At 39.2% G+C, this 24221-nt stretch overlaps 1 protein-coding gene across 1 annotated transcript in view; it reads left to right on the top strand.

The window, feature by feature from the left end:
• The window catches only part of SLC6A2 (solute carrier family 6 member 2), a 56806-nt gene that overhangs the window by 14173 nt on the left and 18412 nt on the right, over positions 1-24221 (top strand). Inside the window, exons 2-5 of the mRNA XM_050311348.1 lie at positions 6990-7121; positions 10881-11118; positions 20044-20182; positions 20978-21112. Coding sequence (XP_050167305.1) covers positions 6990-7121; positions 10881-11118; positions 20044-20182; positions 20978-21112 — 644 coding nt within the window. The remainder of the gene's footprint in view (positions 1-6989; positions 7122-10880; positions 11119-20043; positions 20183-20977; positions 21113-24221) is intronic.

The following is a 24221-nucleotide window of genomic DNA, read 5'->3' as shown; positions in this document are numbered from 1 at the left end:
ACTGAGGAAAAAAAAAAAAAAACACCAAAAAAACCCCAAACCCACAAACGAACATACAAGTTCTCTAAGAGAGAGAAAACTATGACTAACAGTCTGTATCTGAACCAAAGTAAAACTGTAGTTGCCAAAATCTCCCTGGCACCAGGCAAGGACTTCCCTACATTTAAGAGGCAGCTAAGCAGATGAAGCAATATTTCCTTTCATGTACATGACTATATTCTGTATATCACAGAAAACTATCTTTTCAGGACATACAGTTTAAGGAAAACTTATCACATGAGGTTATGTTATTATGGATCCGGTGCTGGAATGCAGAAAAAACTTCCTATCTTGATCCACAGGCTCACACAAAATACCTTCTGATGTCTTCGTTGAAAAATATTTTTAGCCAGGGATCTTCTGCCACCAATAAATCAGGGTACATTTTGACAGACACTTGCTTTTTGCACATTTGAAGTACAGCCTACACCTTACAGGGGTGGTTTTGTTGATGTGCAATTGCAGATGAACATATCCTTGTGTCACCCCTAAAAATTGCAAGACTTGGGGGGGGGGAAGCCACCAATAGAACACTCCTATTAATAAAATGATAGAATAGTATTTTTCCCTCTTAATTTAACATCTCTTAAGCTTCCAGCCATGTGTATTGTGAAGCAACAACATTCTCCAGCAAGGCACCTGCATGCTCACCCAGCAGTCCAGTGCTACTCACCTTCTCTGACTGGGACCTTCTGAAGAGCTTGTGGACTAAAAAGTCTGCTGTTTTGTTCCCAATAGTGTTTTCTGTTCCAGGAAAGAATACTACCACTCCTACAACCCCTGTCCTGATGTGGGCAGAAATGTCAGTAGCTAGGCTTTCACATCGTTACAAACTCCAAGTTATTTACTTACCAAACTACAGGTAAAGCTCATTTATTTACAAACAAAGGGGCCAGCTCTGATAGTACCTCTGCTATAGAGGCAGGATGTTAAAACAAAAGCTGTCACTGCAACCTGGAGAAAAAATTTTTGGACTTCCTATGGTCATACTCATGGTAGATGATGGGAATTGTTCTTTTCCTAAGCTAGCTGCAGCAAGAATGTTGTTGTGAAGGTCAGCAGCAGGAACTCCCTGCAAAGCTCCAGGGCTCCCACTGCCACACTTGGCCACCTTGGATCAACCCAATTTATATTCTCTCAAACCTATCATGTCTCTTTATTTATTCTTTAATTTCCTATCAAACAACACAGGCCAGGGTTCTATTCTCGTAGGTGCCTGCAATTATCTTTAAACTACACACTGTTGTAAATGTGATCATTTCATTAATTTATGTAAATAGGACCTTGGCCAATGACTTGGGTGTTATTTATGAATGAATCATGCTGCTCTGAGTGGCTGGGTATATTTAACTCTCATTAATTTGTTCAGAATAGCTACTAATGGGTTTCTTTAGCTCATGACTCTTGTAACAAAAGCCAAAGAGATGACTGGGTTTCCATGGGGAGGGCTTGGGTAACCCTTTCTGCTACTACCCAGTGACCAGCTTATAAATACACTGAGCTTAAAGTCACTTCAAGTGATTTTAAGGCAGTAGCAGGTTAACAGCTCAAGACAAAAAATGCAGGCTTCAGTTGGCCTCAGCCAACAGCACTGAACCATTTCTGGAAACTATTTGTTTTCACTTTCTTTTGAGTGAAAGGAACGCTGTTAAAATTGCAATTCTGAAAAAAACTGAAGGCTCTGAGCCCAAGTTGAGAGAAGCAATATAAATAGGTTCAAATCTAGCAGCAATTTGTTGGAGGGAGTAGCTAAATATAAAGGCTTCAAAAGAAACATGCCACTCACCATGGTATAGCTCCACTGGTTTTATGATTCAGAAATACTTTCCATGAAAAAAGGTTGCATACTTGGAAGACTTTATTGTATACTTGGAGAATTTTATATGTGTAAAGTGCTGCTGAAGTTTTTATAGTATGTCATGCAATCTGTTTTGCAGAAAAATGTTATTTTTGACAACTATAATCTATTGCTGGCTGGGCTCAACAACATCATTGAGCTGCTGTTAACATCAACATCATCATCTTGTCTTTGACCTGGGGTTACATCATGCTCCTTTGTATCTCAGTCTTCCCTTTGCTGTGCCACACAAACTCTTACTGTTTTTAACCTCAGGTCAGTAAGGTCTTAAAACATTCCACCCCTTCTTCCCAGGCGTCAGCAGCAGGCTCAGAGGTGCCCTTGGGGGCTGTGCAGGCCTGGTGGCCTGTCTGCTGAAGAGCCACAATAACATTCATATGCTAAGGAATACCTATCTTTCTAATTACCCAGTTTTCTACCCATGAGGGTCTTGCACAATCTCGATTTCAAGATCTTTGCTTCAGGGACTTCGTTTTTCATTCACAGGACTCGCACAGATTAGAGTTTCCACTCATTTTCCTTCTTGTCCAAGCAAACAAACTGCTATCAACATACTGCTACCTATTCTATCAACTCTTTATTGTAATTGTTTGAAGCACTATTTATTCTGCAGGAAAAAAAAAACAAACCCACAAGCAGTGTTGATCAGACAGAGATACTAGCTTGTATTTCAACTCACCAATTGGGAGATCTCTGTTTTTAGACTTTTCCTGCGCAAATACTGGAAACTCTCCTATCGGAAAATATACTGCAATATTTGCTCAAAGTTTGTTGTTTTAGCAGACATCCCTGCCAGTATAACATTTTGACCAGAAATAACCATGGTAACAAATGCAGAAGGCTAATGAGCACAAAGAGTTCAAAGTTGTTTCAACTACCCCATGTCCTGGCCTACTTCTTGTCTGTGCATCAAAAGTCCTTTCAGGATAACCACAGCTGTTTAAATTATCTCTTTTTTTCAACCATTAGTAAATTAATGTTTTTTTCTGTTTTGTATTTAAAAGTGAGATGAGACCTCCTAGTAGGATTGAGAGGAGTATTTTGAGCTTTCTTTCCCACCCCTTAGAATGCTGGGAATGCTGAGGTACAAAGAGAGGAAACGCTCCGTGTGGATTCTGGTACACCAAAATTAAGAAGTTGTTTTGGCACTAAACACAGGAATGCAAAAGCCTGTCTTGTATTCCGTCCTTCATTAATTAAATGTAATAGTTTTTAAAAAAAAATTCTGCGTAAGTTTCCACTTGAAGTTTCACACAGATGGTTCTTGTAGAAGCTGAGGACTTGACCTAATCTAGTTTTGCATAAGACACAAGGCTGTCTTAGCTCCATGTTTACACTGGTACTTTAAAGGGACATATATGGATCTTGTGAAATCTGTTAGGAGAGAAAAATAGCAGCTCACAACAGTCTAAGGCCCTTTTGAGGTGCTCGTGACTCAGTAGCAAGTCAAGTATGGCTCTTGTGCCAGGGCTGCATTACAGATGTTAATTACTTCAGATTTTTATCCTGTAAAGGGATATTAGGAACCATTAGGGATTGCTGAAGCTAGTATTGCCTTGTGGGATGCAGCTGTGTGCTCAGCCCCAACCCATCACACCGTGGGGGAGTGGAATCCCCTTGAGTGCTATCAGCGTGTTATTGCCAGAGCAGCGATCCCACAGATTGCATTCCCTCAGCTCTCTGAGGTAGGTAGATCTTGGCAAGCTAGTCTGAAGTGTTAGCCAAACTGTGCTTCCCAAGAGTTCAGCTGTCTGGCCTATACGAATCTGCCTTTGGATTCATGCAGTAAAGCACAGCACTTTCTGTGGCTGGTGGCACAGCTGACATCACTTCTCCCTTCCTAATATTTTGCCTTCATAGACAGGGTAGGCATTAACAGCAAGGTTACTCCTGCAGAGAAGTCTGGTATGATGCTCAAATTCACACCAGTGGACCTAAAGCAAGAGGACCCCCAGGATGCTGGTTTGGCTCCCCCCTGGCCCACAGGCTGTTCATGCCTGCAGGACAGAAAGAAGTCTCCTTCCAAACAACACCTTTTGTTCACCAAAGCAGCCCTAGGATGGAGCCCCTGTGCAGTCACAGAGTGACAGCTCTCACACAGATGCTGTTTACAAGCGTTTGCAGACCATTCTATTTTGTGGAAATTTGAATGATACTTTGACCATCATTTATTTTTCTTTGTAGGGGTCATAATCTCAGAAAGGGTTGAGTGAACACTGTGAAATCGGATTCTGGATATTGGCAAAGAAGATAAGAGCAAATATAAAGATGCTGTCAAAAATTCCTGATTTTTTCCTATTTTTTTCCTAATCAGAAGCTGCTAAACAAGAAGTTTCCAGAAGACTTCCAAAACATTAAGTCAAACTAATGTGACTAAGCACCCTTACTTTGGTATTTATCTCAATTTCAAAATACTTCAATCATTTAGTACCTGAAAAGTAACCCAGCTATGAAACCCTGCCATACTGTGTAAGTGCTCTTTGATGAAAATTACACCACACCTTATTAATCCCTTGCGGGGGCAGGGCGGGGGAAGGAAAAAAAAAAGAAAAAAAGAAAGAAACCTCCTTTAACTAAAGCCTGGAATGACTCGCAGCCACATAGATGACGCTTTAGCAAGTATGCCTAAGTACAGTACACTTCACAGTTCATCTTGCTATTAGTCATACTTAAAAACCACGTATTTTAAACTAGCATTTAATAGCTGTGTCCACTACGCATCTCCTGGATTAATCTTCTCAGATACAAGTGCCCCTGAACAGGCATGGTGTTTGCCACAGTCCCATGACATCAATCAAACAGCACTCCGGGCAAACTCTGTGCCTCCCAAATAAAAGCTGAGTTTGTGAGTCAGCTCCACACACTGTGACACTGTTGCAGGAAGACAAGGATGGCACTTCAAAGGCTCACTTACAGGAAATCTGACAGTAAAAGCACCTAAAATAATTCTTCCAGGTACTAGATATAGTGAGAGCAATATGTAGTATCCCAGACTGATTTTGCTGAGCGTGTTTCACCACTGAGACATACAGAGCTCAGAACTGCAGGGTATCAGGTGTCTACTGAATGCAAATATTTTTGCTGTACGATATTCAAACATACAACAGTTCAATGTGACAATCACTGAAAACAGCTTACAAACAACACTAACATATTATTAAAACATTTATCACTGATACTGTAGTAACTTATGCAAATGCAAGTTGCATTTATATTGCACTCCGTATAAACATCATGAATAGGAAGATTCTTGCCCCCTAAGTGGTACAACCAATATATTACAATTTTTAGTACACATTCTCAGAGCTTTAAGCTATTCTTTCTTTCTGTTGATATACCTTGTCTCTTCTCCATTGCGAGATTTCAACTTTCAAATGACTAAACTTATGACTGAATGCTGAATACATTGTCCTTACCATTATGTTACAGCACGTTACTTTTAGATGAAGATTGGTGGTATGACTAAGAGAGCAGTTTGTTTTTCCATTCTTATTCTCCAGTATATACTCAAAATTCCCTTTCTGAACAGTTAGGCAGCTTACACCGGTAATATTTGTGAAAAGTAAACACGAAAGGTAAAGGAACAACTATTCAGACTTTTAAAAGCACAACAATAGTTTCAGAAATACTTTTTAAATATGCAATTAATTCTGCTTACTCACGTGTTTCAGAAAGCTACAGTCATGCTTTCAGCTTTTTACCTTCTCTACGTTTATAAATTTAGGGGCAATGCAAACTTACTTCCTTTTGCAAAGGAAGTTTTCAATTACTAGACCAGCACAACAGATTTTAAAGGTTTGCAAAAGTTTCTACCACTCTCTGTTGGGAAAAACAGACAAGCTGCTGGGTTTCTTTTTTCTTTTGCTGAAAAACTGAACCATGATTTTCACTATCTGGTTTCCTTCTCATACGCAACTCCTAAGGACAGCAGTCAGTTAGTCAGGATAAGTAATTAGTCAGTCAGCAAATAATGGGGGTTTTATGGTTTTTAATGTTTTTAATGGAGGAAAATTTTGCATTAATTAAACTCTTCTTGACCAAGTAAGCTCTGCAATAAAATAAAAGCTACACTTTGCAGGCACCACAAAACAGAGAACTGACAGAGCACCTAGTTATTAAACATGACACCAGCTATAATTGTTTTATAATATCACATATAGCCATGCACTGGGAAAATCTCTCTGTGACCTGGATCCTATAAAATAGCCAAGAAGTTTGCAGATAGTTTCTACATTAGGTGATGCTTTTGTATTTCAGTTGGCAATATGCTCTATGCTACAGTAGCATTGATTTTTCCAGAGGTGACAGTTTTTTGGTGACAGTCCAAACTCACAGGAGAATCCTCAGCCCAGTGAAGTGATGTGTTCCAGGAAGGTGCAAGCAGCCCTGGCACTGTCCTGCTGCAATATAAAGATGCTGTGCTTGGACCTAGCAGTGGAACCTGGTACATCCTGCATGTTAGTGGCCATGAGCCATTGGAAAGGGGGGGGGGGTCTAACCCATTTCACAAGAATAAGGGAATTTATTACAGCAAAAACCACCATATACCATAGAAGACCACATTCCATATAATTGGCTCGCAGTGATTAATTTTAAAGCCAGAGATTCCTGCAGACACCTCACACAGTATGATTTAAGCTGCACTTACAGGAACGCACATTTGTCTCCTCTGTTGCTGGCTCCATACCCCTTTCTGAACCTTTTTTACTATACTAAAAACAAACAAACAAACAAACAAAACCAAAAAAATTTCATAGTCCCTTTCCCTTTCAGCTGTGCAAGTGTGTTCAGCATCATTTTTTCTTCAGTTAGGGACTAGTTTTCAGAGACACCTTTTTTCCCTTTTAAAGACAAAAAAACAGAGGGGAAACATTAGGGAGAAAGAGGAGCTTTGGCAGCTTTTTTTTAAGGGTTCTGTCTCCAAGACCTTAGAAAAAATACAGGAAAGGGACAAGAAAATATGGATTCTTCCTTCCTGATATTTCCTTTCTGCTTCCCAAAGGCAATGATTTTGTCTTCAACCAGTGAATGTAAGCAGCAGAGAAAGCAAAATGTAAACAAGACTACAGTGTCTACTTTAATGTCGTTCCAGGTGCTTTTCTTATTCCCTATATCCTGTTCTTGATCATTGCGGGAATGCCCCTGTTCTATATGGAATTAGCACTGGGACAATATAACAGAGAAGGGGCTGCCACTGTGTGGAAAATCTGTCCAGTTTTCAAAGGTAAGTGTCCCTCAGCACTGTGAGGGTGCCACACACCTGTGATCACAAACCAAGTAAAGGTCTCTCAGCTTTCACAGACAACGTGGTATTTGGTGACCCTTCCCCAGTCCGTGAATTTAGACATCTTTTTGTTATCACAGATGAAGCACAAAGTAGGAAAAGCCTCAGAAATCATCTTCAGGGTGGTAGCTGGCTGAGTGCAACAGAGAGCCATGAGCAGGATCAATTCAGCCCTGTCCTCCCTTTCCCCTCCATACAGGGGAGTGGGAGGAACTGGATACCTCTAGGTGGAGGGAAGGGTTTGGCAATGCAAACATTGGAAATACCAAATCCCATCCGGTTCAGTTCGGCCCTGTCTTCCCCATTGACTAAGAAAACCACTACTTCATTCAGAGATCATGGAGAATTCTCTGCAGAAGTCAGCACACCACAGAGGCTACAACACTAAAACATGAAGACTGTAGCTCAGTCACTAGATTTGTACCACAAGAGTTATCTGTGGTATCTCTGTGCCTCAGTTTTCCTGCCTATGAAATGGGAGCAATGATTCTGACAGACTTTGTTAAGTGGTTTTCAAATCTAGCAGTGAAAAGCACTTAGTAAAATCTGAACATTATTATTACTATTGAGTGTTTTCCACTAGGATTAACTCTCCAGCACCGCTGAATAAAAGGCTGTGGAGTGTTGTTTGTGCACTGACTTAAAATCATTCTGCAAGGGAAAAATAGCCAAGTTAGGTGTTTGGATGCTGATCAGGGTGTTTGGTATTGATCAGGGATAAAGGGATCTCCCTGTGTGAGAGAAGCCATAGGTGTTCTGTGCATGAAACAAGTGTTTGTTAAGGAGCCTCAAGAATTTTCTTAACCATTGCTTACCAGCAAAGAAATAAAAGTTTCCTTGTATCTATACCAGATTGTATCTGAATTTTACACAAAAGCCTTTTCAACACAGAGCTATCTGAAATGAAACCAGTCAAGCTCAGCTGATCTTAGAACCTTAAAATTCTGATCATGTTCATCCTGTGACTGACAAAAGCTGAGGAGCTTAACAGTAGCAATGCAAACTTGTTGGATCTGCTGCTTGGATATAGGTTACACTGAGTAAATGTTAGTCTTCTTTCTCAAAATACAGCTTTCCCCTTCAAGCAATCTAGTGTCACAGAATAAGAAAAGTGAAGGTTTTCTTTCTTACCAGTCAAACTCAAAACACATAGCAAAATCAGAGATATAACAAAAAATAAATTAGCAAGCTAATAAAATAGGTACCCCAAAAATTTAAAATATAGATTTTCCTTGCCCTTTTAAAATCCCATCATGGGAGAAAAAATTCATCCCAGCAGCCAGTAACCTGAAGACCCTTGAACAATCAAAATTCCTATCGGTATCAGTTAATACCTTTGTATGACAATGAGGATTTTGAAAACCTAACTGCAAAAATTAGACCTTCAGGATCTCAAAGTGTTTGAGCCAAATACCACTGTGCTCAGAGGTACTCTATGTGTTGACCTCAGGATTGAAAAGATTATGAGAAAAGAAAATAGAACTTATTTCATGTATGGTCTTGTTGACATTCCAGCTGTGTTTTTAAGCTGACATTTTCAAGGTGGACTAAACATACATTGCTGTTGATTTTTAAGGGTTATTATTACAAGGATATAGAATAGCATGAGTTATTTGATTCTCAAAAACAATAAGCATTGAGTTGTATCTGCACTTCAGTATAAACTCAGAACTTTTAAAGTTTTAACTAAAACTTCTGATAGCATGCAAACACATTTTACTGCTCATGTTTTGGAGTTGTTTCTGGGATAATTCAAATCTCTCACTCAAAGGAAAAGTACACAGTCTACACAAATTTATAACAGCTTCTCTAAATGAACAGCACTATAGTACTAATTTTAGCTATGAATATTACTGCTGTGAACTCTAAGGACTTCTAATGGGATGCTATCATAACACTCCAATTAAAAATATACCCTGTAACCTTTGTAACACAGTCTGTTTTCATCTCTGCATTTTTCCAGGGTCTATTTTAGACTGTGGGTGGAGCAGCATTACTTTTAAGAAAGCCTAGAAACAGGACAGCAAATTCATTCCTGAACATTCTTGAGATTTCAGAGAAGTCCTGTTTAAGAGACATTTGATCCATTAATTTTTAATCTTGATATTAAACACCTCTCATTGTCCTCCTGAGCTGTAGGAATTTCAGGAACACTTTTTTTAAATAGCAATCCTCCAATTTCAGCTCAACATACATTATTTGTAGTATTCATACTTTTTGTATTATTTGTATTTTAACATTCACCTTAATACTTAAGAATTATCCCCTTGGGTGATTCCCCCCCCTCCTCTCCATTCTATTGATCCTATTGTATCACTGGAGTGTGCATGTACTAGATTCATTTAAGCATCAAGGATTTGAAAATACAATTTCATCTTTACTTTCACAATTTTTCCCTTGTTAGGGAAGAGCAAACTGGTCTACAGATTAAAAGCCTCCCGAAGAGCAAAGAGTAACTTTCGTACATGCAGCAGTCTTTGAACTGCCAACTCCTTCAGGGTCAGCATCTGTTCCTTATGCAAATTTGAAACCAAGGATTAATACTCACAGTGTGTGCTACTTCCTTGCTTTATACAGAAATATGAAAGCCTAATAATCTCCAACTGCTAGGCCTCCTATGCAGTATTTCCAAAAATCAAAACTGAAGAAAATGAGAAGTAAAGGTTTACACTTGAGTGCTGTGACAATACAGAGATGTATAAAATAGTTGTAGTCTCTATCTGTTATATGCAATACACACAACTTAGGGGGAGGATTCAGGGAACAATGCTGCACACCTACTAAAGGAAGGATGACTGAAGATAAGGTAAAGCAAGCTTCCTGAACAATTCTGGCAATCAACTTCTGTTCTGCTCCAACATTAGTACCAAAGCCTCCTCCCAAACCACTGGAAAATGACCATTTCCATGAGGAGAACGGGCACACTCTGGGCCTTTTCTGCTAAAGGGTTCCTCCAAACACACTTCACAATATGCAAAAATACAAAGCAAATGTTCAAAATCAAAAGAGGATGTTTACAATGGGAATTCTGTAATCCTGGGGAGATAATAATAAGGTTTGAATCTCCATATGCGGTTTAACCCCAACTCGATATTCACCAAGATTATTGGCATGCCCAAAAACCACCTGGAGACCCACAGTGGAATAGGACAGACTGTTTCATGCATGTTTTGGACCAGTTACATGCTGATGGAAGCCAAACTGGAGAGTAATGATGGGAAAGAAACAAGAGAGGGATTGGTGTCTGTTCCAAACTAGTTCAGGGTGGGAACATGAGGCATAGGGAAACTTCATTTAAGTGTCAAGCTTTACTTTTCCAAGAGAAGTTGCCAAGGTCTCTGACATCATGAAGATGAAGTGAGTTTCGCTCCTAACATGGGCTTGCAATCTTCTGCATTGGAAGCAAATCAGCAATGGAGTTGTACAAGGGCAAATTTTGACATTGCTTAATTTCTTTTTCTGGCAAACAAGTGGATTTGATAAAAGCCAGTCATTTTCCAAAATCATTGCTGTAATTTTTTGTTTTAAGGTCAGGGACATTGTGTCTGCATCTGTGTATGTAAATGGCAAAAATTCCTTTTACTGTTGTGAAGATCTAAAACGAATGTGCAATCATGTATGGCTGAGTTGAACTACAGTGTTTGCATATACTGTTGCATGTCAAACACAATGTATAATCTAGTTTTCCTTTGTCTTTAGGTGTAGGCTATGCAGTGATACTCATAGCTCTTTACGTGGGTTTCTACTACAACGTTATCATAGCTTGGTCTCTGTATTATCTGTTTTCGTCATTCACATTTGAACTCCCCTGGACAAACTGTGACAACAGTTGGAACAGTCCAAACTGTACAGATCCCAAACTCTTCAATGCATCAGTGCTTGGCAATGGTACTAAATACTCGAAGTACAAGCTCACTCCTGCAGCTGAATTTTATGAGTAAGTGTTGACTTGACTTTGTTTTTTATTCAAAATTCTATGTCCTAGAGTGTTCCCTCTTGCAGGTTAGTCAGCACCTAGCCTCTAGAGTGAGCATCAGAAGAGCAAGGTTAAAATGGAGTTGTAATGTTGATCTGTATTCCTGGGTGACTCTCTTGCCTCTGTGAGCTTTGGTTTCTCCTATACTAGTGGGTTCTCCTATATTACTGGGCAAAATGGAACTGGACAAGACACAAACCTTCTCTGTGTACCACTTTTACTTGCACTAACTTTGCCAGGGCAAAGAAACACAAAGACTGTTTCTCTCCTTGCAAGATATTTCAGAACAGACAGCAGACCTCTGTTTGCTCAACTGCTTCAATAGTTCAATGAAGTGAGATGGAGCACTGAGCAGGAGGAGAGAGCCAGGTTATAAGAAGGCAGGCTTTTACTGATTCCTAAACAGGATAGTGTTATGCAACATGAGTCAAGACAGACTGGCACACTCACATCAAACATTTGAAATCAACCCCAGAAAGGTAACAACTGAACTAGAAAATAAAAATGTCAATCTGTGTATAAATATTTGCATTATGGCCCTCTAGGGGAAAATGGGATTTGATTAGTAGAAAGAAAGGGGGATGAGCATCAGACTAATTGAATCAGCTGTTGAATTAATCTTAATAATCAGTTAATATTTCTGTGTTGGGAGTAGAAGGATATCAGGGCACGCACCTGCTGAGCAGTGAGTCCAATCCTGTAGAAACAAAGGGACATCACTGTTACCATAAATAACCTAGTGTGTGTCACACCAAGTCTGGCTACAGTAAGGATCTGGAGGTCTCTGTTTATAGCTCTGAAACATTTGTGGCTGCTGTTTCTTCTCTGAAGACAGCACAGCAAAAGATCAGTGGTGATACACAAGGTGTTGGCAGGGGGTTGGGTAAACTAAACTCAGTGCTCTGAAAACAATATGGGTTCAAAGGAACTCACTGCAACAGCAGATAATGACAGCTATGAAATCTGCTGCCCTTATAATATGTGATATGTTCACAAATCCAATGAAAAGATAGATCATTTATAGCAATAGGCTGTGTATGCATGTAGTCAAAGAACCTGACTTCAAAGTGAACTAAAAGAAATTATTAACTCTGCATCTTAAAAGAACTGCATTATTACAGAACTTTCATTTAAACAACATTTTAAAAAAGGGTTTCTTTAATTTTCTTGGGTTTAAGCCTTTGTAAAGCAAAATGTAATCCCTATATTCTTGCTTTGCCTTTTTATGATTTAAAGTGGTTCTGTGCATCTTCTGTTATCACATTGTGTTTGGGGGATGATTTTGATTTTGTAGTGGGTGAGCTTGGGGTAGAGTGGATCCATGATGTTTTGATTTAGTTCCACTGATCTGGGGAACAGATCTATTTGTGATTGTCTGTACACTGAAACTTGAAATATTTTGGTTTTTTCCTCACTGTGAAATAAATTTGAGGTGCAGTTTTCAGAAGGTAAGAATAAAAAGCGAATTTGACATTTCATTATGCTTTGATTCCTGAATTTTGGGGCTGTAATGAAGTCCCTAGGCCCTGTACTTATTAGCAGCTAGATTATATTGCAAAAAATGAGAGGAATAATCACTTAAGTAAAACAATCTATAGCATCTGTTTCCCCAGCTGTAAAAACAGGGAATCACAAGGGGCATTATATTCACTTATCCAGTATTTGGATTAGCTCATCAAGTCCAGCTGTACAGCTCAGGTGTGGACCCAAACTTGTGCAAAGTCTTAGTGTATTCAGATCCAATCTAATAGACCAAATCAGAAAGCAGTGCTTCTTCTCTTAGGCCAAATAACCCAAGTCATGCCCATGGCCTTCTTAAAACAGGGAGAGCTGAATCTTCTGACTGTAAAGTTTATTTTGTGCCACAGGGTCAGGAAATGGGAAGTGGTACAGCTTAAACGTGGCTCTCTAGGTTGTGTACTTAGGTCAGAACACACACAGAGAGTTTTACCCTCTGGTGGACTGGCTGAATGGGGAGCAGGGAGATCAGAAACACCAAACATTGTGCAGATGGAGTGATTGAGAAGAGGTACTTCCAAAGCAGGTTGCAAGCAGAGGGCTGGTGTGATTACCCTTAAAAGAAACAGGCACATCTTCTCTTTGGGACATGATTCCTCCACACAAATCTGGCCTGACCATGAATTGAGAGTCGATTAATTCCTAAAACCCTGTAGCTGCCAGAGCTGACTGCCTCTATCTCCATCAGCACAGGAATAAACTATAGGAAGAGGTGGGAGTACTGTGATGTGACAGTTCATCAACTACTTCAAGAAAGGTACCTCAAATTCAATAGAAATATGCTGGTTGTCAACACTTACATGAAGTGAGAGAAGGCAAAACTTGCAATCCAAATCTATCAGCTGTCCAGTATTTGACAGGGAGGAAAATCAGGGAGAAACCTCTAAGCCTCAGACTTGGAAGAAATCACTTAAAGTTGCAAATTCCATGCCAAGGCAGTGACAGGAGAACTTCCAAAAACTTATTTGGCTTTTGTTTTCAAACCTCAAGAGCTGCACAGTAATTGAGGTTGAAGTGGTTCTACACTGAGACCCTCTAAAGAGTTTTATTTTACTTAATCTGGTTTCATTTGTTCAGGCTTAATTGAGGCCAAGGTGCCGTTAATGTCACAGGGACAGTTTCCTACAACAGGAAAGAACGGGACCTCTACAATACTTCATCAGAGATGGGTAAAATCAGTTATAAAGTATTTGTACACTGCAAACTTAGCAAAGCAAGCCAAACCTAATAACAACTGGTGCCTTTCTGCTAGTAATAGCCAGACATAAAAGAAATCCAGTTAGAAATAAAATGTCAGTTCCACATTTCTTTGGAGGCACACGTCACTTTAATTACTTACTTCCATCTTCAGTGGTTTGGAATTAAACACAAAATGCAAAGAACCTTTTAGCCTTTCCACATATGTTAAAATAATTCATTATAAACTTTTTTTTTGGAAAAGCAGAAGTAGATGACTGGAAAAAAAGTTCCCCTATCTACACCACGTCACTTCTATTCAAATACTTTGCCTGAACACAGGCATATTTTATATTTGTTCTCTCCAGCCTTGTATCCAGGAAAAGTTTGTTACCATCTTTCTTTGATTTATGCTGACAATTAAAAAATACCAGTTTGGAGGAACAAAACCACTATTCTTTTAATGAGGTACCGTGCCTGTAAAAAATCATGATCTGTTGTAGGAACAAATCTTGGCAATTTTTAAGAAAAAACAGTGAAATTGTCAACAAATAGAATAAGCTACAGCTACTTCTCATAGTACTTTTTCTCAGGGCTGTAATATATTCTTTTTGCATGAAAAATAAAAAACACTTTTACAGGGAAATTTTCATGCCTGATTCAGTAAAGGAAATTCACAGAATTCACAAGTCTGCCCAGCTATGAGTAATTGCAAAAACCTACCTAAGAACAAGGAATAAAGACAAGATTCAGTAACAGCAGTATACATCTATCCTATTTTTGGGGGGTATATGAACCAGGAATGTCCTGAGAAAAACCTCACCATATACAGTAAAGGGTACTTTTATAGACAAATAAGTTTTTGCTTTTGGGTGCAATTCTTCACCAGAAATGCCACCCCAGGCAAAGGGTCCACAAACTTTGATATCACATCAAATGGAGTGATCACCACTGTGTGCTCCAAAGGAAGATGCAGGAACGTGTCCCCTTAAAACAACTGTGGAGCAACCTTTCCCAAAAGAGATAACATCACTTCAAAAGTCAGCATAAGCAATTCTGCCTACAAATGCTTCTAAAAACTGAATCAGAGTGGATAGCTCTATATTGTGCCAGTCACACCTGGGAAGAAAGGACTCTAAGTTCATGCTAAACATGATCAGCAGTTCCCAGTGTCCGCTTTTCTGGACAACAAAGCTCCTCTGAAGACATCTGAAGCTTAAGGGTTTTCTTTATGCAACATTCATACTATATAAACTAATTAGAGAGTTTGTAAGCAATGAGAAATTAAGAACCTCTCCAGACCTCTAAGGCTTACTCATGTATTGCATCTTAATTGAAAGGCAATTTGTCAGATGTTTCTGAGAGGTTTGAAGTTGGGTAGCAGTCAGCTGTTTACCTTCATAGAGATCACACAGTCCAAGACTAAGAATTCTAGACAAGTTTTGTACCTTCACCCCTAGAAAATACCCTGAATTTAACAGAAAAAAAAATCCTCTGATTTCAGTGGGTTTAGAATCTTATACATTATTAAATACCTTGTGTGAGAGATTCATGGGCACATTGGTAAAACAGCAATAAGGCAGCTGTTTTAGATACAATTCGATATTAACTGCACAGGCATACTTAAGAAGTGTTTGGCTGCATTGTTTACACAGCCATTGTGTATTTCATTTTGACCATGCTGACTTTTTTGGACTCATCGAAGTAACTCAATCACACAGAAACTTCTGCTACAAGCATTTATGTTCATAAAATAAAAACAGCTATGCCACAAATATTTACAAGCATAGCTTTGAAATGTATTTTTCAAGTTTGTTCACATCTTCACATTTGTTGATCATTTACTTATATAAAGAGAAAAGAAATTAAATGTGAGTACAGTGGAAGTCAATCCTTGTAAGAGTATACACACATTCTTAGGCTTTGGGCAGCTCTATGGAAATGATTCCTGAACCACAACATGCCCCTGTGTAGCAAGTCCAGAAGACTTGATGAACCACTTTGACAACTTAAATTTGCAGAGAATCTTTATGAGATATTGCAAATGTCAGGAGCTGCACGTTGTGCAATTGGCTTGCTTTGTGCTAACTTGCAGGAGGAATTCTAAATGCTTAACTTACACACAGAATCCCGTGTAGTTTGGCAGTGGTACCAATATTTACAGTCACTACAGTAGCTGAGGTCAGTGCTGCAGCACCTCCCCTATATTATCTTGCATTTGAAATCCAGGCAAGCAGAAAGCAGAGCCTTTCTCTGTGGAGCATCTCCACCTGCACATATCCCCCCAGGCAAAGCCAATAAAATTGTCACACACAACTAAACATCCATTTATTTGTATTCACCTGTTTCTCATCAAATCTTCTCTACCAGACAGTAGTGACATAATATCACCACTAGTGTTTTATGTGTTGCTCCATATAGGGAAAGTGCTTGTCCATAACTACCAAACCTAAGCATTAACTCTGTGAAAAGATAACAAACTAAGCTCACTGGGTAAAGGAGCAAGCATTACAACAAATGGCATACCATAAAGTGAGCATTCATTTGTTTAAATGTGTCAGCAGTCCTCAGGTTGTGGTGCATGGGCCTGTTCCTGGGACTGACCTTCTGGCAATTTTATGTCTTTCCATGCAGCTCTTCTGAGATCAGTAAACTTTGGAGAGCCCTGAGTGTGTGCAAGTGGGGCACCACAGCAGGGGAGGTCAGAATTGCTAAGTTAATGGGAGAACCAACAAGGCTAAAGATTTCAGTGAGCTGGGAAGTATCATTTCACTCAATACAAATAATAATTTATTACATGCCATCCAGGGTGCCGCTGACAAATTATGATTCCCAAAATCTCGTTTGCAGTCCATTACACACCTCTGTTCTCCAACACAAGAGGGAGCTGAAATATCTTGAGAAACAGAAAACCCAGACAATGAAGCATTTCTAGCTGGTATCCAGAGCTGGAGAGAGCGTGTCTAGCTGGTGTCTAGAGCTGGGGAGAGCACAGGGCACATGCACTGCACGACAAATGGCTCAGCCCACCCTCCTGTGCTGTGTGTAGGAGAGCACTCTCCCAGAGCCAGGCCATCCTTTGGCATTGCAGCCATGCCTTACTCAGAGCTCTTTGCAGAGCACCCAGAGGCACCCAAACAGCTTCAATCTGAGACCCCTCCACATTCCTGCTCCTCTTGCAGACAGGTGGAAAGACTCTTGGTACCCACATGTGTGGTCTCAAAGTCATTGCAAAGGTAATTTACACTCCGTGAAGTGGAATGCAGTGTTAGCATAAATCAAGCTCCTTTACACAAATCCCTGCTCTCTAGTGCATGTTGTTTCATTCTTTGTGCAGCAGTAAATAAATATTTCTGGAGCTCTGACTAGAATATCAGAAAGCTTAAACCATTTATTAGCTTCTCTTGTATTTTGCTCAGCACAAAATAATAGATCCCTGTTCTACTTTCCATCAGCTCCATCTGTTAATGTTTATTCTCAGTTTCTTCCCCCATAATATTCTCTTCTCATTTTTGCATGTATTTCTCATCTACTTTCATTCTTTTCTCAACCATAACAAAATACTAATTCTAGTTGTCATACTACCCATGATTTTTCCATTCTCTTTGACTCAGAGGTCTGAATGATGAGAGTGTATTTTGTTAGCAGAATTGGACAAACATCTCTCTACTTATGAAGTAAGGATTGCTTTCAGAAACTTTTATTTAAGACATTCCCAGTAGCTCTAGACATAATTTGAAGAAGCTGACAGAGAACAGAAGCTGACACTGGTGCTGTACCTCCTCTGGTTCCCTGGCTTGGGGATTTAAGGGAACACTTTATGCCATTTTGTCTATGACTTGTACATATCTTCATGGCACTGGGAAATGGGACAATCCTGCAGCTAGTGTAGACAATCTGGATTCAGGAATGGATGTTGACCACCTTACATTATTCTGCTATAATAGCAAAAGACTGCAAATTCAGGTGGTTTGACCTCACAGTTTCCTAAATGGGGAATCTTGCAACATGTCTTACTTCATATTTTCCTCACTGTAGCCAGTATAAGGGAAGTGACTGAGTATAATCTAAAAGACCCAGTTAGGGATTTATCACTCAACTTGCCTTAACATAGACAGGCTTAAAACAGCCTCAGCTGTTCCTGAAATAAGCACTCCTTGATGTGAAATAACTGTGGCATGATTGAGCTAACTGGATTTTCTGTAGCATTATTGATGTGTGCTAACTTGAATAAAGAATGCAAAATTCCTTTCAAATTTGCCCTCCTCAAAAAAAAAAAAAAAAAAAAAAAGACTGTTTTTCAAAGAGCGTTACAGAGCTTTATTCTTTAAATCAAACAATCTTAGTCCATCTAAACTTTGGCCACTGCTTCTTTCCTTCAGATGTCAGCACGTCTTAACCTAAATCACTAGGTCTGTTATACTTTATGGTGCCAGGGGAACAGAAAGGTAGGTTCTAGTAATTAAACACTGATTACCTGCTTACCAACATTCCTCAAAAAGGGCATCTTTTGGAAAGCTTTTATGACTTATCTTCAGAGGTCACAAAGAAAAAGAAAATTTAAAAAACAAACAAGCAAACAAAAAACCCCACCCCAGAATAAAAGGAAAAGGAAGCAAGACCTGCCAGAATTAGGTCTCAGAAACAGCAGCTGTCTCTAAAGATTTCCTTGCTTAGTTGCCCAGTTACACAGCTGTTCTGAGTGGTTACAATAGTATTTTTCTCTTCCTATTTTATGATCTCTTTCCCTGATTAAGGGAGAACTCTTGGAACAGAGATTCTCCTGAAAATCCCGGGAATCCCACATTTGAAATGGCAGTTCTGGCAAGTGCTCCAAGCAGTAGGACACATTGCTAGGTGTTTCTTGGAAAGCAAGCACACAGGGGAGCAGAAAAAAAATACTTGGGCATAAGTTAAATGGGCACAAAGAATGCAAGTTCAGAATCAGTCCTTATGTGTCTGCAGTTTCTCTAAAATGCACTTATTTTCATAAAACATATCAAGATCCTCCAGTGAAAAGGACTTCTTTAATTTGATTTGTTTGTACTATTATGGACCTAAGAGAAGCCAACAGAGATCAACTTCCTCTTTTACCCAAGCAGTGCACAGCAAACAACGGGTGACAGAGAAAGGGAGGAGACATGGAAGGTCATGGCCATTTTATCTGGATGGGCAATGAAGCACTAACAAATTGAATCCCTGAGACAGCATCCTGTAGGTCCATATCAGAACCAGGAGTTTGCTCTGCAGTTCACCTCTGGAACAGGGCTCCAGCCACGCTGCCATTCCTCCTGGCAAACACAGCTTTCAGTAAAGCAAAATATTACTGCGTTTCTTAGATCTGTAAAAGCAGCAAGAGACACTTAATAGCATAGAGCTGAGTTAAAGGGAGAGAGATCCACTGTAACATCTCTTCCATATCCCTGTGCTTGCTGCATGCAATGGGTTTTGACAACTTAACTAGATAATCACCATTCTGCAGGACAAAGGCTCTTTTCCACACTCCATTTCTCTTTGTATGTCTCAAAAGATTTAGCCTGCCCTGGTAAGGAACAGAATTCCCTCTGCTATCACTCCACTGTCTCAGTGAATAACACAGAGCACTGTATCCAATTTAAATTTACCAACTGTTGCTTCTCCTATCCAACCACTTTTTTTGCACCCTCAAAATAACCTCTTCAAAGAGAAATTGAAAATAAGGTTGGAACTGCTCAAGTTGCAGGAAGCCAGCTGTTTGCTTATCTAGAATCACAAAACAATTTTGGTTGAAAGACATCTCTGAATGTCATCTAATATAACTTCCTACCCAAAACCAAGGCTAGCTTAAAAAGCAAATCAGTCTGCTGAAAGCCTTTACTGGCCAAGTTTTAAAATCTCAAGGACAGAGGTTCTGCACCCTCTCTGGACATTGTTCAGTGTTCAAGTAAGAATAAACCAATGATACTTCCAGTGAAGGAGAGCATGGTATCATCATGGCACTGTGGTGATAAACAGTGATGGGACTATGAGACCATAAAGGCACTGTGGGGAAAAGCCAAACATGGCTTCACAACACAGCTTTCACTGCTAGTGATGCCAGCAGGGCAAGTCCTGCTGCAGTGCAGCATCCATTCCTGCTGCCCACAGCATGAGATATGTCAAATCCTTTTTCCTGCAGTGACTTGGCTTTGTTTCTGTGTATCTGGTGTGTAGGCGAGGAGTTCTGCACCTGCACGAAAGCCGTGGGATCCATGACCTTGGCTTGCCTCGCTGGCAACTTTCCCTCTGCCTCTTGGTGGTGGTAATCATTCTTTTCTTTAGTCTATGGAAAGGCGTGAAGACTTCAGGAAAGGTAGAGCTGATATTATCCTTCTATCTCAACTACATTCTTTGTCTCCTTTAAGAAGTCTCCTAATTTTAGAAAGCAAGAAAATAAATCACTTCTGCTTCTGAGAGATCCTCAGGGACCAAACCATGTGAAAGACCTTCACATATCTACAAGGAAAACACATGATCCCAATTCAGCCTTTATTTTATTTGCAAGTTTTGCTTGCATGATGTTATAACTGGAAATTTTGCTAGCATTTTATTTTCAATTCAACAAAAATCTCTGAATTGTGAAAATTAGTCATATCCAGAAAATATTTTTAAATAATCAAAATTGTCTTAAACGTGCATCCTATTCTTGGCCAAATGTACTAATGCTTCAATGGCATTGAATGCTTTGGTTTTATTATATAAAATGCTGTCAAGAGAAAGACCTGATCAAGTCATTTGGAGTTACTCTTTGACATCCCTCGAGAGAAATTCTAGGGTTGGATACATCTGAGAGCTTTTTGTACATTTTCAGGAGAGTATCACCTAATATGATGACTGCACTTCTTTAATAAATGATACAGAGCTGAGCAGCTCATCAGCAGTCTAACACATATTGATAATGTCTTCTGTTTGTCAAAATACTGGTATGTGTCAACTTATCTATGAAAAGACTCATGATACATAACAGCATTTTCCCCCAAGATGTCCTGTGAAGAACTTCTCCATCAAACTGCATGGACAAAACCAAGCAAATGCCAGCTGTACTTATCACATATTCTTAAATCTTCTCTGTGAGCTCATAAATCTTTGGGATTTCTGTTGTCTGCAGGTTGTTTGGATAACAGCCACTTTGCCTTATGTTGTATTGTTTGTCTTACTAATACACGGAATAACCCTCCCTGGTGCATACAATGGAATAAATGCATACCTGCACATAGATTTCAGAAGATTAAAAGAAGCCACAGTAAGTGTATTTTTCTGCTCTCATTCCCTTATTATTAAACCTATTACCTTGTTATTAAGGCTGAAAATATTACAGCTAACTTCTGTGATTATATAGCCACACTTCTGCTTCTGCATAAGCACTAGTCCACTGTCTGTGATAGTCTAACTTTCCCACTCTCTCCATAACAGGACTATTTCACACTGAACCCAAACAATTCAGGTCACAAAACACTTGTATGAAGGCAGTTACATGTGTGGCAGACCCTTAAAAAGTCCATGTTTTGACCGTGCACCCAGTAAATCACAGTATTCTTTATACAAGAAAATTGAGTCATGCAAAAATTTAGTTCTCAAAAGGCTAAGAATTCCCTCAAGAAGCAAATCTTGCTTTTTTAATTACTAGTTTAATATTAATCTGTTAAAAATCCTGGCCTATGCAAACCTTGTTAAATATACAAGGTAAGGACTAACCTATTCAAACCATGGTCCTTTGTACAAATGAGATTTTCAATAGTATGGTGTTCTAATCTTGCTATTCGAAGTAAATTACATTTCATTGTATCATTTAAAAACATTAACAACATTAAATACATCCAAACCAATTTACTTTGTGGAGCAACTTGGAACTAAGACTTATTTCATACATTGTAAAGCAGGATCTACAAGTATAGTCACTAACTCATGATTTTACTGGCATTTCAGACCTACAAAAAACAAAGATCTGATGATTACAGAGAGACTTTACCTGTACTATTCTAAAACGATCCTAAATCATTTATAAGACAGTGATATCTCTATGGATGGGTCACAAGGCCATTCAAGTGGTTATGAAACTGAAAAGCAATGACATCATTCTCCTAGAAGTAAATGCATCATCATGAAAATTTGCAGCTTTCAGAAGGGTCTGCAGTCTGTCCATAGTTGCATTGCACCTTTCCTGTGAATCCTACCTTGATTTTTCCAGAATAATTAAAAAAGACCTTGAGTATTAGAATACAGACCTATTTTATATACTCTTAGCAGAACAACACTTCCCTGGCTTTTTAATACTAAGTTTGAAAACTGGCTTTTCTTCCATAACAGAAGTTATCACCAGAACCCAGACCCCACCTGACAATTTTGGAATAGTAAAAACAAACTTCAAATATGGGACTTTCATCACAAGGCAGTAGCCACCCCAGTAGTTCATACACATAAATACAAAGATGCAAGGATGAACAAAGGAGGTGATTAAATTTTCTTATGTATTTTAAGTGCTGTTTGGAGAAAAGCATCCCAAGTTCAACTAGATATCTATGGGGCTGTGTCACCTTGCACCAGCTCAGGATCTAGGCCCCCATAATCATAGCTGCCTTCTGCTTCTGGAAGGATATTCTGTGCACTGTTCTTTCATGGCTTATTATTTCTGCAGCTGCTGTTTAAGTGACCGTAAAGTTACTTGTTGCTACGACTAAATTTTTCAGACAACAACAACAAAAAGTTGATCAATAATAATGAAAGACTAAAGAACAGTTATGCAGAGAAGTTTCACCAACTGCTTTGCCATGTCAACCTTTCCCCTCTTGGAGACTGGGATACCTGCTGCTGCAATAAGTCTTGTTAGTTCTCAGGCTCCAAAGAAGAGAATCCCACTTCAGTTCTATGTCAGTGCATCCCTGGGTCTGATTTATGATTCTTTTTTTACTTCCAAATGAAAAATCTAACAAAGAAACATCATAAGTCACAAAGAGTAATGACCTACAGAGGGTTCTGCCAATGCTCTTCTAGAAGACCTTAGAGCACCCAGATCCATGTCAAGGTGTGCCTCATTTTACGGAGCCACATCCTGGACAGCTCTGAACAAGCCCCAGGACACCTCAGTGTTCAGGGATATTGAGTCCACAATCGTGTCTCTATAAAAAGAAGAAAAAGATATTCACCTGAGGGCCTTTTAACTAGACCAATGACTGGGTATGTTCCTTGCTGAAAGCCCAAGAGCCACAAAGTCACAATGCTCATTTCCACTGCTCAAATGGATACGTTAAACATCTGTGTGAAACAGAACCTGTGTTCTGCTAAAGGAATTAGTGTTAATTAGGGAGTTAAATCAAACATAGAGGCAACACTCACTCTTTCATACACCTTAGCGAATATCCTGAAGATTATATAACACCTGGTGGAGCACACACTCCTCTGTTTCCTCTCCTCACAGTGCAGTAACTTTTTAAATCCACATACACAAGAAAGAATATGCGCAAAAGTTAAAATGACAAACACTGAAGAACACTGGAAAGATTGATGGCTGCCTCCTGTAAATGCTTTTTTTTTCTTTCATTTTTCACGCATATAAAAACAATAACCTATCATAAAATATATTGACTATGCATCAATCAGATTGAGCTGAAGTGAACAGAAAACATGAGCATCAGCAGCAGAACCAGCCCCACTGTCTGCTTCACATCCTGCTTTGGTAGAACAAAGGGAACCTTTTGCATTTAATTTCAATTGTAAAGGAATTTCTGGTTTCTGCTCTTTTTAACGTTCACCTTGATCTTCTTAGTTTGTTTCCTAATCAGCTACTAAGAGCCAAGACTCTTACTCAACAGACACTTGAGCATGTGCGTAAGTCCTTCGGGAGGCAGCAGGTGCTAAGGTCTTCCTTGAATCAATAAGACTTAAGCACATGCTTAATGGTGCTTGAATAATGAGAAAGGGGAAGCACAACGAATGCAATTGCACTGTCGAGACACAGAAGAGCTAGAGAACCACAAAAAACAAGTGCTTTATGGTGGCCCCATGCAGACCTAGTTGTGGTTAAAACAAAATTGATGTTACAAATGTTCAGGAATTTTGTTAACAAGGGTCATCTGAAGTTAAAAAAAAAAAAAAAAAAGGAAAGAAAGAAAAAATATAAAAGGCTTTGCATCCCTCCTTCTGCATTTTTATCCATATAAAGGCATTTAAGAGACTACAACCCTATTAGATATCAACCTTTGTGTGAAAACAGGATATTAAGATGTAACTGGTATGTAAAAAGAATAAGACGTTAGTATTACAGGATTGTCTTGCTATTTAGTGAAAGAAATCCATGCTACCAAAGAGTCCTGTATGAACTGCAATTTCTTCTGCAACTCCTGCAGCTGAGTGAA

Source organism: Myiozetetes cayanensis, unplaced genomic scaffold (assembly GCF_022539395.1).
Source record: "Myiozetetes cayanensis isolate MyiCay16 unplaced genomic scaffold, myiCay2020 scf16, whole genome shotgun sequence".
Classification (NCBI taxonomy): domain Eukaryota; kingdom Metazoa; phylum Chordata; class Aves; order Passeriformes; family Tyrannidae; genus Myiozetetes; species Myiozetetes cayanensis.
Note: the sequence above shows the minus strand (reverse complement) of the source record. Positions and strands in the feature narration are given on the sequence as shown.